Source organism: Malaclemys terrapin, chromosome 6 (assembly GCF_027887155.1).
Source record: "Malaclemys terrapin pileata isolate rMalTer1 chromosome 6, rMalTer1.hap1, whole genome shotgun sequence".
Lineage (NCBI taxonomy): Eukaryota > Metazoa > Chordata > Testudines > Emydidae > Malaclemys > Malaclemys terrapin.
Window position 1 is genome coordinate 112,921,076 of NC_071510.1, and position 16,881 is coordinate 112,937,956.

The 16,881-nt window shown below is 39.9% G+C and overlaps 1 protein-coding gene across 5 annotated transcripts in view; it reads left to right on the forward strand.

Annotated features, from left to right (window-relative positions):
* The first annotated feature begins 12,129 nt into the window (after window positions 1–12,129).
* The window catches only part of ALPK2 (alpha kinase 2), a 71,006-nt gene continuing 66,254 nt past the window's right edge, over window positions 12,130–16,881 (forward strand). For all 5 annotated transcript variants that reach the window (XR_008445526.1, XM_054033027.1, XM_054033030.1 and 2 more), the window contains exons 1-2: window positions 12,130–12,195; window positions 13,272–15,004. Coding sequence is in view for 4 of the 5 variants with exons in the window: in XM_054033027.1 (XP_053889002.1) it covers window positions 13,583–15,004 (1,422 nt within the window). In the remaining variant the exon portion in view is untranslated. The remainder of the gene's footprint in view (window positions 12,196–13,271; window positions 15,005–16,881) is intronic.

Sequence of the window (16,881 nt, forward strand, 5' to 3'; positions counted from 1 at the left end):
CCAAAACTATCCACAATTACAGTCCTTTCCCCTATTTCCCTCCAAGTAAAGGAAAACAGTTCAAAAATCAGAATTTTCCCTTCCATGGGAAAATTTGGTATTTCAGAATTATTTTCCTGAATCTGAATTGGAACGAAAAGTCAAAATATTGAAAACTTTCACAAAGTGGGAAAACTCCAACCATTTTCAAATTGGAAAGCTTTACATGGAAAACGTTGACATTTTCAATCAAAACAGTTTGACATGTTGAAATAACATTTTTCATTTAAAACAACATTTTAAAACCAGCATTTTCAGTTTTAATCAACATTTTTAAAAACTAGATTTTTTCACTGTTACAAAATGTCAATTTTAAACCAAATTTTTCATTTCAATTTTTTTGATCAATTTTTTTCTGAAATTGACATTTTCCCACAGGATATTTTCCAGTGGAAAAAAAAATTGACAAGCTCAAATAGCAGGTGTGAGAGTTTAAGAAGAATTAGATATATGGGAATTTTTAAAAGAGTAGTAATAAGCTATTTTTGAGACAGAAGGAAACAAACAGCAACAGACAATGCCAAAATTTCAAAGAAGGATAACTATTTAATGACCTGTAATGCAAAAACAACCTTTCTTCCCTTGCCTGAAGAGTAAATGTGGCATTTTCATACCATACTATTGTCTATTGCTCAGTTGCTCTTTGATAGAGCTGGACAGGAATTGGTTTTCCCATCCCATGTGAATTTTTGAGATCTTGAAATCTTTTCCTATCCCAAAATGAGACAAAAAGTCAGAATCTCAAACATTTTTGCAATCCAAAAATCCAAAACTATTTTCTGATTGAGTCAATCAATGGGATTTTGAAAACATTTTGTTTCAATTTCAACTTTAAAAAAAAATTAACTTTTATTTATCTGTCATTATAAATTACCTAAAATTTTTAAACAAAAGTCATTTTGAACTTGAAAACTAAATTTCAAAACTTTTTTTCAAAGAATTTTTTAATTGAGAAATTTGTTGAAGCCAACCCTTTCCTGCGAACAGTTTCAGTTTTGATGAATCAACATTTTCCAACAAAAAAATGTTTTGTCAGAAAATTCCTAACCAGTTCATTGCTGCCTGGCTCATTTGATGGTTTCAAGTCTCTGCCCATCACTGTGCTGCTATATATCCATCCCAAATCATTTCTAATGATTGTTCTCAGCTTGTCATTTTCATACTCATCTCTTCAGTTCTATGGAATTAAGCTTTAGCACCCAGTGCCAACAGTATGGGCTAGTCTACACTACCCGCCCGGATCGGCGGGTAGAAATCGATCTCTCAGGGATTGATTTATCGCGTCTCATCTAGACGGATAAATCGATCCCTGAATCGACGCGCTTACTCCCACCTCGTCAGGAGGAGTAAGCGCCATTGACGGGGGAGCCGCGGCGGTCGATTTGCCACCATCCTCACAGCAGGGTAAGTCGAATAGGATATGCCGAATTCAGCTACGCGAATTTGCGTATCTTAAATCGCACACACACACCCCTTAGTGTAGACCTAGCCTATGATACTGACAAAGAGAAACACTGCAGGCACAAAGTTGGCGGTGAGCAGTGTTGCTGGAACTAGGGGTGCTGTGGCGTCCCCTGGCTTGAAGTAGTAATAACAAACACCAAATACATGGTTTCCATGGTTTCCATCATCAGCACCCCCACTATAAACATTTTTCCAGCACCCCGGCAGTGAAGGTAAAGCATTAGAGCTATATAAGCAAAGCAATCAACAACCACGTGCCTTCTTCCCTGACCCCTTATACATTTTGTTTTTGAAGATTGTCTCTGATTATTTTTTCTTGTTTAATCTTTTGTGCGGCATCATAAAAGAAAAAAAGCAAAGCTGTTTGTAGGCTGGGAGACAAAATCTATTATTAGTGATTGGGGTCTGCTTAGATTAAGCAACATATCAGGGAATAGCCATTGCTTTAAAAGGAGCCTGATGAGAAAATATAGTTTAGCTAGCAGAATTTTTTTTTTATACATCAAAGGACCAAAAAAGGGCACATATTATTTTTCCTTTGCAAATTGCGAGTTTTGTTTATTCTTCCTGGTTAGGGCCACTGGAAACAGTGTCAGTTCTACCACAATTACAACGGGTAGTACTTTACTCATAAGTAGCCACATTGATTTCCAGGCCAGAATTTAAGACAACAGAGGCCAAACACCCCAAATGAGAAAACCTTTTATACATTTGAATGGAGTTAGTATTTTTCTCCTCCTTCCCAGTCTAAAGCAAATTAATATTTCTCAGCAAAAGGATACTAAGTTTGCTAGGAACCCAGTGTTGGATGTTAGTAAATGTTTCATTATTGGTCAGTGGCTAGTAAATGACCATGATTAATCTTTCTTCAGCAGCTAAGATTCTTGTATTGTTACCCACTTTACTTCACATAGGCACACCTTTCTTTTAGAATGCAGACATTTTTGCCTAAAAGCTATTTTTTCCAATACAGCTTTACATTTAATAAATGAAATTTTGATAATCTCTAATATATTCCATTTTACTCCCCAAAAGGAAGGAAAAAATAGCTGTGTCTTGATGTCTGAATTTATAGCAGTTTTCTGAGTGGTACATAAGTAGTTTTCTTGTAATAAAAAATTCCATTGTTGTATCTGACAAAATGTGCAGCAATCCAATCTTATTTTCATATCAAGAACTCTGACAGCTTTCCCCCCAGATGGTGAGATGCAGCTGAACTAAGATAATGATAACTGTATGGTAAAACTGCTTTTAGTAAAAAATATTCATGAGTTTATTCTGCATCAAAAGTAGTTACTGCAGCTCTGTTCAACTGGGAAAATTACTAGGTATTAAAACTTAAATCCATCCAACCAGAGCTGATGCAGCTGATCTTCTAAAAAGCAAATTAAAAGAGATTCAAGAGAATTTTGCAGGGAGTTTTAGAGGAATCAGCACAGCATACAGGTGGGTGAGTGTGTGCATGTAGTGTGTGTGTGGGGGGGATATCTATATTGCTAGAATACTGATATAAATCTGTGAAGAAGGTATTCAACTTTCCCTTAACATTTTTAACCTTCTGGGTTTTTTAGTCTTTCCAAAGATGAAATTGAAAGAAAAATGCAGTCCTGGGGCAATATGGCTCAGGGTAAGGATATGAAGTATTTTTCCTCTAGATTACTGATTCAAACTTGGTCCAGGTTGCTGATGTCTAAAATTCATTACTGTGCAATGGCCTATGTGAAGTGAGTTTACAGTCTTGGCCGGCTTACTAGTGGACGGGTGTCCACATCACTAAACCCCACCATCCACAATATACACTAATCAGCACCTTGCACTCACACTCAGTAGAAGACCAAGAATTGAATGGATTTTGAAATGAACTCCCTTCTTAGAATTAGATGAGGTCCCTCCAGAACAAAGCTGAAGCAGCTGGTAGAAGTAGTGTGGAGAACCTTTCAACCCAGCTGCCTGGGCTGTATCTATTGTATAAGTTGAAGGCTTCTATTTTTCAGGTTGGCACCTCTCAGAAATATTGTATACTTTATACTCAAAATGTTTGCTCCGTCTCCTTTTGAACTGCAGAACGTCTATGGTGGAAATCCCGTAACCAGGCTGAAGTCCTCCACTACAAATTTCTTCTTTGGTTCTTCAGTTCTGCCATCTTCCTAGCTAAACAATTCTACTTCTTCAACTTAATTGAATTTCATGCCCACAATCCCAGCCACTGTTTCACTACCTTTTACTCATTCCTCAAACCCTTCCCTCCTCCTGCCTTTACTTCTCTCTCTACCCAGGATCTCACCAAGGTTGATAAAATTGGTAAAATACAATGTGACCTTCTCCCTTCCCTCAGCTTGCTTTGCCTTCCCCCTTGCCCTCCTATAATTCTCTCCTCCTTTCTCCCATCACAAAGGCAGAAGTTTCTCATCCGTTCTCCTGCCCTAACCCCTCCATTTGCCCTAGTGGCCCTATCCTGCTCCTGAACTCCCTCATGCACACTCTCATTCCCTCCTTTACTCTTCTCCTTATCCTCACACTCTCCTCTGTGTCTTTCCCCTCACAATACAACCATGCTTTAGACTCTTCCTTCTTAAACATACCCACACTTGAACCTACTTGCCTCTCTAACTACCACACCTTCTCCCTTCTATTTCTAAGCTGACTGAATACATTATCTACAATCACCACCTGAAGTACCACTCCTTCAAACCCATCCTAGACCCTCTCCAATCTAATTCTGCCTCTTGCACTTCAATGAAGCTGCTCTTGCCAAAACCTCTAATGACCTCTTCTTAGCCAATGTTGAGAACCAGTACTCCATCTTGATCTTCCTTGGACTGCCAGCTGCCTTTGACACCACTGATCATGCTTTTCTTCTTGAAATCTTATTCCCCTGCCCCCCGTTGGCTTCTTGGTCACAGTTTCATGTCAGTTCTGGGATTGGGGTGAGTGACCTCTCTCCTTAGGTCAGGGTGATCACTTTATACAGTTTCAATTTCTTTGTCTGCCAGGCCTCCTGAATCAAGGCAGGCGAGTCTATGCTACTTCCCCAAAGGATGAAACTTCCACTGACTTGTTTCAGCAGTGGGGATTTGCATTACTTATTCCCCATTGACTTCAGTTCCTGCAGGTACCATCATTTAGCTCACCCATTGAGCCAGGGAAAAAAAATCACTAACCAGCCCATAAAGATACCTATACTATTTATAAAATTGATACAATAGTCTTAGAACTTTCCATGTGTTCATAGTGTAACCCACACACCTCCTGGGTGTGTTGTTCTGTCCCATCTGGGAGGAGGGAGAGCAAGAGCATGCGGTAGAGGCTCATGCACTAACCTCCAAAGGCCCCAGGTTCGATCCTGCCTGCTGAAAACTGGGGTCATCTGTGTTGCAAGTGGGGGCTCATCCGGGATTTCAATTGGGAAGTCTCTGAAGCTCAGGACGTGCTTCCTCAGCAAGGGGAAGTATGTAACTCACACACCTCCTTGGTGTGATGTTCTGTCCCATCTAGTGACACCAAGACCACTTAGAGAGAGAGATTAATGAGTTTGCTGTACAGCCGCAGCCCGGTGGCTTTTAGCTCATGCAGTAAGCTCCCGAGACCCCAGATCCGATCCCGCCCACTGACAACCGGGGTCTGTCAGTGTTACAATAGCATCCATTTCATCTCAATATAATAGTCTGTGAACATGTCATGTTTCCAAAGCATTGCATCTGTCACTATCACAGCCAGACTATGTCTACATTTTGCTGATTCTTTCCGCATAACATCGCTAAGTCAAGGCCCTTCCTATTCATCCACACAGCCAAACTCTCATCCATGCTTTCATCTTGATTACTGCAAAATCCCTCTGGACTCCCTTCTGAGGGGAACAGAGGCATCCATCTGCCAACCTGATAGGATGTCCTGGGAGGTGTGCTGCTTGCCTGGAGCCCACATCCAAAACATTACAGAAAGGTTGCCAATGCTCATCCATCCCTCTAATCTCTACCTTATGCTACTCATCCATGTAGGTACTCATGATACTGCGAGATCTGACCCTGAACAAATCAGCAGTGACTACGGTGCTCTGGAAGCTAGGGTGAAGGAGTCAGGGGTGCATTCATCCTCCCAGTTGAGGGTAAGGGCCCAGGCAGGGACACACACATCCTGGAGATGAAACATGACTGTGCAGATGGTGTTGATGGGAGAGCTTTGGCTTCTTTGACCATGGGATGCTGTGCCAGGAAGAAGGCCTTCTGGAAAGAGATGGGGTCCACCTGACCAAGAAAGGGAAGAGCATCTTCATGCGTTGACTCACCAACTTAGTGAGGAGAGTTTTAAACTATGCTCAATGGGAGAAGGTGACAGAAGCCCAGAGGTAACTGTAAAAAAAGATGACCTTAACAGAGGGTTAGATGTTGGGAGGAACATGAAAAATTACAATAGGTCAAAGGAGCAACAAGAAGGAAACCAGTGGGCAAATCTGATCAATATTTTAGATGTCTGTACACAAATGCAAGGAGTATGGGGAATAAACAGGAAGAACTGGAAGTATTAGTAGATAAACTACTAATTATGATTTAGTTGGCATCACAGAAACTTAGTGGGATAAGTCTCAGTATAGAGGGCTATCGCTGTTCAGAAAGGACTAAATTATGATTTAGTTGGCATCACAGAAACTTAGTGGGATAAGTCTCAGTATAGAGGGCTATCGCTGTTCAGAAAGGACAGGCAAGGGGAAAAGGGACGAGGGGTTGCATTATACATAACAGATATATACACTTGTTCTAGGTCCAGAAAAAGATGGGAGGCAGACCAGCTGAGAGTCTCTGGGTAAAGGAAAAAGGGTTAAAAAATAAGTATGATGTCATAGTGGTGTCTACTATAGACCACCAAATCAGGAAGATGAGGTGGGTGAGGAATTTCTAAAGCAAATAACAGAAATATGCAAAACATTGAACCTGGTAGTAATGGGGGACTTTAACTACCCAGACCTCTGTTGGGAAAGTAATAAGGCAAAACACAAAATTTCCAGTAAGTTCTTGGAATGTATCAGGGACAACTTTTTGTTCCAGAAAGAGGAGGAAGTGACAAGCCATTTCAGACTTGATTCTGACCAATAGGGAGGAACTGGTAGCAAATCTGAAGGTGAAAGGCAATCTGGGTGACGGTGATCAAGAAATGATAGATTTCATGATTCTAAGGAAAGGAAGGAGTGAGAGCAGCAGAATAAAGGTAATGACTTCAAAAAAAGCAGACTTTAACAAACTGTAGAACTGGTAGGTAAGATCCCATGAGAAGAAAATCTTAAAGGCACAACTGCAAACTATTCTGATGCAAAGGAAAGATCAGAAAAATAGTAAGAGGGCAATATGGCTCTATCAGGAGCTCTTTAATGACCTGAAATTAAAAAAACGAATCCTACAAAAAGTGGAAACGTGTTCAAATTGATAAGGAAGAGTACAAAAGAACAGCACAAGTATGTAGGGACAAAATCAGAAAGGCAAAATGAGTTACACCTGGCAAGGGACATAAAAGGCAATAAAAAGAGATTCTTTAAATACATTGGGATCAAGAGAAAGAAAGTGTACATCCTCTACTTAGCAGGGAAGGAGAGCTAATAATTGATGCCATCAATAAAGCTAAGGTGCTTACTGTCTATTTTGCTTCAGTTTTCATTAGGAAGGTTAATGACTAGATATTAATTGCTCACAATTATTATTAACCACCATGACCCTGGGGAAGGAATCCAAGCTGAAGTAGGAAAAGAATAGGTTAAAAAATATTTAGATAAGTTAGATGTATTCAAGTCAGCAGGGCATGAGGAACTAACTGAAGCAATCTCGGAGCCATTAGCAATTATTTTTGAGAACTCCTGGAGGACAGGAGAGGTCCCAGAAGAGTAGAGAAGAGCAAACATAGTATCTATCTTTAAAAAGGGGAACAAGGAGGACCCAAGGAATTATAGACCGGTCATCCTAACTTCTATATCTGGAAAGATACTGAAGCAAATTATTAAACAATCAGTTAATAAGCACCTGGAGAATAATAGGGTTATATAGTCAGCATGGATTTGTCAAGAACAAATCATTCCAAACCAACTTAATTTCCTTCTTTAATAGGATTACTGACTTAGTGGATGGGGGCGGGGAAGCAGTAACATGATATACGTTGATTTTAGTAAGGCTTTCGACATAGTTCTGCACCGCACTCTCACAAACAAACTAGGGAAATGTGATCTAGATGAAATTCCTATAATGTGGGTGCACAACTGGTTGAAAGACCATACATACTGAAAGAGTAGTTATCAATGTTTTTTGTGAAATTGTGTATCTAGTGGGGTCCCACAGGGGTCTGTCCTGGGCCTGGTACTATTCTATATTTTCATTAATGACTTAGATAATGCAGTAGAGTATGCTTATAAAATTTGCAGATGACACCAGCTGGGAGGGGGTGCAAACACTTTTGGAGGATAGATTTACCATTCAAAATGACCTTGAGAAACTGAAGAATTGGTCTGAATTAAAAAGATGAAATTCAATAAAGACAAGTGCAAAGTACTTCCCTTACAAAGGAAAAATCAAATGCACAGCTACAAAATGGGAAATAACTGGCCAGGTGGTAGTATTGCTGAAAACGATCTGGAAGTTATAGTGGACCATAAACTGAGTCATTAATATGATGCAGCAGCAAAAAAGGCTACTATGATTTTGGAGTGTATTTAAAAGAAGGTTGCATGTAAGACAAAGGAGGTAATTGTCCCACTCTACTCAACACTGCTGAGGACCCAGCTGGAGTACTGTGTCCAATTCTAAGCACCACAATTTAGGAAAGATGTGAACAAATTGGAAAGAGTCCAGAGGAGAGCAACAAAAATGATAAAAGGTTTAGAAAACCTAACCTAAGAGGAAAGTTTTAAAAAACTGGGCATATTTAGTCTTTAGAAAAGACTGAATGGAGACATTATAACATCTTCCAATATGTTCATGACTTATAAAGAGGATGGTGATCAATTGTTCTCCATGTCCACTGATGAGCTTAATCTGCAGCAAGGGAGATTTAGGTTAGATATAAGGAAAATTTTTCTAACTATAAGGGTGGTTACACTCTGTAATAGGCTTCCAAGGGAAGTCGTGGAGTCCCCATCATGCAACACACACCTGTCTTGGATGTTCTAGGTTTACTTGGTCCTGCCACTGCACAGGGGGCTGGACTTGATGAGTTCTCAATGTTTCTTCTATCCCTACATTTCTATGATTCTCTCTAGTCTTGTCAAATGCAAGCTTACCCTGCTCAGATTAATTCAGAATGCTGCTGCAAAGATCAATTTTCTAGCCCGTCACTTTGACCATGTCACCCGTCTCTCTGCATCCACTCGCCTGGCTCTCCCTTCTCTATCGCATCAGACATTAGCTGCTATCTTCACTTTCAAGGACCTTCACGACCAATCCCAATCTTACTTATCTCTCATTTACTTTCGAGATGTTGACTTCCACCTCTAATCAGCCCATTAGGCCAGCCTCCATTGCCCACTGGTTAATTTTTCAAATAAGCACCTTGTGCTTTCTCCAATGATGCTCCTCCCACACTTGGGAGGAGCTACCTGTTAACATCTTCAAAGCTCATTATCCTCCTTCAAATCCCTCCTTAAAATTCTCCTTTGCCATGATGCCTACAAAAAACACAACAATGGGTAGGCAGCTGGTATTCTGAGACCACTGCCTATCAGGCTGACCAATACTGTCTCATTTTTAACTTATACTCCCCCATCGGACTGTCTATCCATCTGTCGTCACCTAATCTCATTGTCAAGAGACAATGCTCTTTTTGTACTGCACCCAGCACAGTGGAGTCCTGGTCCATGCCTAAGGCTCCTAGGTGCTATGATAATAAAAATAATAAATAATAAAAAAAAACACCTGGCCTGAGTGACAGTGCTATAAGGACATGTGAATTGAGTACTTGAGCTTTCTGCTATTATGCTATGACTGAGAGAGAGGCTTCACGATTCTCATGATTTGGGCCAGTAGAGTGGTACCCTTGGTGGGAAGGAGCAAAATATCAGTTAGGGCACTTCTGTTCAGATCCATCACCCTGGTATCTGAGCACTTCTAGTAGTGCTTTCAGTGATATGACTAGTGATATGAATGTGTGATTCAGTCTTTCCTCCCCTCTCCCACGCCCTGATTAGACAGCAAAAGCAGATGAATCAAGAGCCTCTATTGTGCTCTGGGGATTTTTTGCCCTTCAAGACTAGTGCTGGGCCTCTGCAAGGCCTCCCCAATTAACCTTGCATCACCCTCTGGAAACCTCCTATACAATGTAATATAGATTAAACTAATAGGATTCTATAGAAATAGAGTTTTATACATGTTACTGTAACATCCTATATAATTTAATAGAGAATGAGCTTCTTTCTATAGGTTTTTGAACTATCCTACAGAAATCTATAGCAGAGATGTAATTCTCTATTAAATTATCAAAGAACCTATAGAAAAATTATCACACTCTATTAAATTCTACAAAACATTTCTATAAGCAGTGCATCAGAACTGGACTGGTTCCATTGCATCAGGGCATTGTTACCAGATTTGCCCGTTACTTTGGGGTACGTATGCTCATTTATTCGGGTTACTCTTCAGGGGTGGGGGTTCTATAATTCTATCAATGTACTGCTTGTGTCACTTGTGTGTTCATATGGAGCTCTACTTCTCCCTGCTGCAAGTCCCCTCCCAGTGGAGCTATCCTGCAGGACCTAGGTTTCCTAGGACTGGGTTTCTCCAACCCCAGAACCGGATGAACACCCTCACACCCACACATACATTAACAGAGCAAGTCTGAGCAGACCGGATCAATCAGCACTGTCAAGCTGACCCCTTATTTGTCCTTGGACTCACTGGGCTGGAGGAAGTAGCACTTTCAAGCTGCCTCTCCTTATATGTCCCTGGGCTCCATGGACTGGGTCAAGCAGCACTTTCAAGCTGTTACCCTTATGCGTCCCAGATTCAGCACGTCCCTATCCCGACTCTCACATCACAATTGTACTGGCAGTAACCTACTTGATGAGCAAACCCCACAGTATTTTGGGTGCTGCAGGGATCTTTAGCTTAGGTAAAAGAAGAGTTGCTCTAGAGTGAATGGGGGAAGCTAAAAACACAAAAGAGTAAAGTTCAGCAAGAGAGAGAGAGAAACAACCAACTTAACCCTAAAAGTTATTTATTGAATAATAGTGATAACTACACAAGGAGAGCCTAAACCAACATAACATACATTATTAAAGGTTAATACCTAAGGTAGAAAGGAAAACAGAGAGAGAGAAAAAAGGGGAATCTCACCCACTCCATGAGGCTTGAACTGGTCGGGTTTCCTAGGTAATGGTGGTAGTTCAGCGTCCTGAGTGCTGGAGACAGGCAGAGCCCCCAGCACAATCAGTCAGGAGAATATGGAGTCCCAGTGGAACTGATGCATAGTTTGGATCTAAGCATCAGAACCTTGACTAGAGGGTGAGTAGGGATTTTTGTAGAGAAAATACAATGGTTCAAGGGAGAACACTAGATTTGTTTATAGGTAAGCTGATGACTTAAGGGTTTTCTTTAGGCTAGACAATAGGAGCTGATCACTTTTGGATATGGGTGGTGTTTTCTTCCAGGGAGCTCACAATGCAACTATGCTTCTTCAGTATTTTGGATATCAATCAAGGATCCATTACTAGAATTGGTCTGATAATTGCAGAGCTAGGTGTGAGCAGGCATAAGTTCATTAACATCTGGAGCAGAGATTCCCATGATGCAGTGCTTCCCTGCTTTTTCTGGTCCCAGAGTTCAGTGCGGTTCTCTGTTCCGTATGCAAATTGAAATGTCTCCCTGTCCCATCTTTCATGCAGCTGAGGCTAGGGGAGTTGTCTCTGCTCTCCATTCTGTATGCTAATGGAGATGTCTTAATCTTGTCACCCTTGTCAGGAGGGGTCTAGGTGTGTCTCCCAACACCCTTTACTGCTCTCTGCAAGTTTTTTCCTCTGATGGGTTTTGGTTTAAGCAGAGGCTGTGGGGGGAGGGGTGTCTTTCATGAGTCAGGCTGGATAGTGCACCCTTGTTCCCCAAGAACACAGAGGTGTCTGGTATCAGCATCTCCGTGGAAGAGGATTTGCCCCCTAAGAAAGGAAAACTGACTGACTTGCAGTGAGCGGTTTACTACAGAGAATGCAACTCCCAAGAAACAAGCCCATACATGCCCATTGCTATTGACCCACTACTAGGCATTAATCTAGTTCCCCATGTGTCTTCATGCTGTCTGACTTTGAATCAGCTCCTAGTGGAACATGGCACAGACAGCAGCTGACAGCACCACTGACTGCTCTACTTAAGCCCCCATTGCAGCAACTGAAATGCAATTGAAAGAGTTTGGAAGGGCAGTGGGGAAGTTTGCATGCTAGGAAAGTAACAGATCAGAAGGTCTGGGAATCTACAGCACGGAGTTAGGAGAGTGAAGGGAGATATTTTAACTGGAAAGGACTCACTGGGGGTTCATCCTCAAAGTGGTTCATCAGATCAGAGTTCAGACGCATTAGGAAAATATTCTGAGCAAGATTTTATTTCAGCTCTGCAAACCACACCTGTTCTGTGAATAAATATAGTACTTTATTTTCTGGGGCTGTTAAACTTTCTCCTTTCTTGAGCACTGAATTCACGCTGAGCTCGAATATGCCACCGTTTCTTACGCTGAGCAGTAAGTATCTTACTCCCGTAGTAGTTCCACTGAAGTCAGGGGGGCTAATCAGGAATATAGTAACTGCTCAGAGTGCCTATTATTTTTACAGAACAAAACCAAAAGATTGGAGTTGAGCTTGGTTTATTTTATTTTGATTTGTATTTGTAATATGCCCATGAGGATTTTTGCTGCAGGAAATGGGTAATGCAAAGCAAACAGTATTATTTTAGATAGAGATTGTCCAGCAACTAAGTGTAACATTTAGAAGTGTTTTTAAAAAGCCTAAAAAGAATAAATACATTTCATTTTTTTTCCAATTTTAAATTATTAGAACCTTTTGGGTATTTTGTTTGTTTTTCTTTTAATTATTTTTTTAAACCATCTTGTGAACCTACACACAATTGTACTGTCCGTGCATGACAGCCAAAAAGTGAGATGTAATATAAATAGGAAATTTAAACTGAATAGTCTGATTTCAGTGCTCCAGCTGCATCAGGCAAACAAGAAATCAAAATGGTAAAAAAAAAAAGAATCATTTAAAATCCATTCAGATTGATTATTCCGAAGTGTTACTAGTAACATGTTTATGGAACTTTTATTCAGACATTGCAGTTTCAAAAAATTATTATTATTGCCCCAGAATAACTGTCAAAATAGCAAAAATGTGTACATATGCAAAACTCACACATATACTTATAGATTCCCATTTACACATGGATATATCCAGATTAGATGCAGGAACACACATTTGTTGCAGCTAAATATATGTGGAAACAAGAATACGTTGGGGGGGGGCTGAAATATGTGTGGTGGCTGTTGTTTGGCTTCGTTTATTTTGCTAGCACAAATTACCTTGGTTACTCCTAATGTGCTCTCACTAAACATCTAAGCATAAAGTAGTGGTTTTTAGTTGTTGCAGTTAGCAATTACTGTCTTTTAAAAACCCTGATTTGTTCCTTTGAAAATTCTTGCAACTCAAAGTACAAAACATAAAAAATAGTACAGACGAGCAAACTTGTGGCATTTATGAAATAAATAAAACGCGTATCCTTTTAAAATTTAGTTTTAAACTCCAGCTATTTTTTTATTCACAGAGCAAGATGCTGCACTTTGTCAGATCGTCGCTAGAAATTGCTTTCGAATGATCCTGTCTTCAGATTTTGTTGAAGTGATATCAGACACAAAATTTACCAAAAATTATTGTCAAACCAAAACGATGATGAAGGAGTTAGTAGAAAGAATGAAGCCAATGCATTCAGTGGGAAGGTTCAGATCAAGCTAGGCAGATTGAGAAACCTTTAGCGGAGAAAAGGAATTGCTCCTATGAGTATCCACTTTAATTTCACCTGAGTTGGCCTCTACAAAAGTCAATGGTTTGTCAGTAGAGCAGCCTATAGAAACAGAGATGTCATCTTCATTGGAGAATCAGTACAGAAACATACCTAGCTTGGAAGACAATATGAATGACAAAAACATATTTAAACTCCAAGAAAATAACTGCTGCACAATGTATGTATCAGAAAATGCAAATGATTTTGTATACTCAAACACTTTAGCTAGTGACGCTGCTGGAAAAGCAGCCAAATGCTACAGCGTTCAAGTGTATTCCAAATCAACAAGTCTAATCAGTAATCATATAGACAACTGTTGCCTTACTGCTGAAAACTTAGTTTCTAGTCAGATCACTGAAGATGCCCAGGCATCTGAACATAGTAGCCTCAATAAACTTCTGACTGAGAATACACTGTCCAATTACCAAGCAAATATTGACACAGGAAATCAGCATAACTTTGTAGAGGACGCCTTTCAGATCTGTGACACTAACTTTGAACTTTATCCAGGTAAAACTCTAATCTCAGCTGATGAGTTTTCTGATGATGACCTTGAGTATCTGGAATGTTCTGATGTGATGACAGATCTTGCAAATGAAATATGGGAAAAGAAATTAAAATTTTTATTAGAAAGTGATGAGGAGGAAGATATAAAGCTGAGTAAGGATTGTGATGGGTGTGATTATTTCCTCAGTGGAATGCCTTGCCGGTTTCAAGTGTCAGATAACACTATGCCTATGGATACCACCATTGGCTTCTGTGGTCATCACTCAAAATCCAAAGAAGTAACTGTAAGGAGAGATCTCTCCACATACAGTCAGTCAACCTTGCAAACAGGGATGACTCTTACTGTTGGGCACCACCAAGATAAAACTACCACAATGAAAGACAAGGAGAAGTGCAAATTGCCCGTCACTTCTACGGCGATTGAAAATGGTTATCCTAGAATTGAAGAAAACAATACAAATAACCACTCAGCGGAAGATTTCTCTATTGACAAATCACAGAACATGGATGTCGTACTTGCAGAAGTGGAGTCCTCCTCTTGTGGCTTAGATAGTTCTCTGACAAATCAAGCCTCGGAGACCATGGTAGCAAATAGTATGGGCAGAGACCTGTCAAATAAGAGTTCACAGCAATTAAATGGGATAAGGAGAAAACTGGCAGAAGAAAAATCTAAGGATGCTGTAGTCAATTTGACAGAGAGGCTGAGAAAAGACCTTTTAACTCTATTAGACCCCAAAGAACTTAGCAAACCATTAAGACACACAGGAGAATCTGTTCAAACTGGAACAAATGTTACGGATACTAGTGCACTGTTTCATAATCCAGGAGGTGCCATTTCAAAACAAAAGCACCAGGTGACAGAAAGCTTTCTAATCCAGGCTGGCTTATGTCATAGACAAGAGACAGATAAAACCAGTCATTGGGAAAGGAAATGGACTAGTGGCCTGTCTGACAAAAATCAGCTGCCAAATGAAAGTGTCTCACCCAGGGTAAGTAAAGCATTTTATAATTAAACATAAAGAGCTTTTCTAGCAACTTGAATGTACTTTATTCCGATTTGTTGCAAAATAATGCAAAATGTAAATTACTTTAAAAGATACTGTTCAAACCCTTGTGAATGACAGCTACTGCTGTGAAGGAAATCTGGTTTTGAAAAAAGCCCAGATAAACCAGAAGCTGTCCTAATTATAGAGAGAGACAGATAATAGTAAAAGGCATTAATGGACAGCTGGATAGGGAAATCTGATATTTAATCTATTGCATGTGTCTTATCCAGGCAATGTCTCTCTCTGCTTAGAAAGTTTCTCAATTGAGTGTTGCAAGTGGAGAATTATACCTTAATATATGAGCATAATTTGAAAAGAAAAAGTGTCAAGTTCTCATCTCAGCTACACTGATGTAAATCTAAATGAGCTCCACAGAAGTCATTTGAGAGTTAATCTGTATTTGCCCTGGTGTTACTAAGATGACAATTTGATCCAAAGGGTTTATGTTAGCAAGAGGGACAGTTTTGATTGTTTTCTTAATAAAAGAATGAAAGATTTAAATTTTCTAGGGAAAAGTGGCTTATTTCTCTTTGTGAAAAGCATATAACACCAAGTGTTCTCCTAATGCTGCTGTATTAAATGTACCAGATACTCAGCTGGTGTAAATCAGCATAGATCCATTGATTTACATAGCGGTACACCAATTTTCACCAGCAGAGGATTTGGCCCATACTTTTTATTTCATGTAGAAAAGACCTAAGGAAAACATTAAAACATAACAGATCGGGCACATTTTGTTCCTTTATCATTTGCTTAGGGGGAAGGATTTTAAAACGGGTGGCAAAATTCACAGGAAATCTTATTTATGAGAAATGCATATTTTTAATTGATAAAAACATACCGTACTTGTGGATACATAATTGTGCCTTCTATTGACTTCAGTGTTTACCTCAAAATCTAATGTGCTGTTAATAGGCTTTTGAAAATAAAAACAGCATAAAGCAAGGAGTAATTTCTTGAAGTGAGGCAACATTCTGCATCTCAAAGGTAGAAAAATGGAAAACTCTCTTTAGGTGGATTATTCTTCACCCTGACCTTTTGGGTGAGATTGAGCATGAAGGGACAAGTAGTAGTAGCCAAACATCATTCAAATGTGGGTGGCATTCAAGTGTCCCATTGTTCATATATTTGGACCTCAGAATACAACTCCTGACTGCCTAAACATCCACACTTTCCCTCTCCTTCTCTCTCTCTTCTCCTCCCCTATAACTACCTGCTGTAACTGCCATGAGACTTCTTCCCTTGCTTTCACCAGGCACATCCCTCTGGCATCTCACTCACACACCCCCATAGCATTTGATTTAAATCTACTCATTTTCCATTATATTTTGGCATGCATGCACTCCCCCACAAACACACACACATGCATGGAGCATTTTTTAGCAGAACATACTTTTCTTCCCCTATTTCTTTCTAGCAAAAAAGGCCCCCATTTCAAAGTGATAGTTAATTTTGAGTTCAGTCATGGGATTTCTTAAACAATCAAAAATAGTCAAATTATTTCACTTGGAAAAGCAGCTATAGCGCCCACCTTGCCATCTGTATTCCTGGTTTTCCTTTGTTACACATTGTATATAAAAGGTGCAGTAACATTTTAACAGTGAATCACACTCTTGTGATGTAAAACACCCTCATTAAGTAAAAACCTACTAAAAATTTAATGGCATTAGGCACAGTCATGGTTGGCTGAGACAATAAACCCAAGCCCTGACGGCCTGTGGTCATTAAGATCCTATGACACTTTTCTCAAAAGCAGGTTGTTAATCTGAATGGCATGGCCAGATTCCAAATTGGCTAGTTATATTCTGGCTACCTGCACT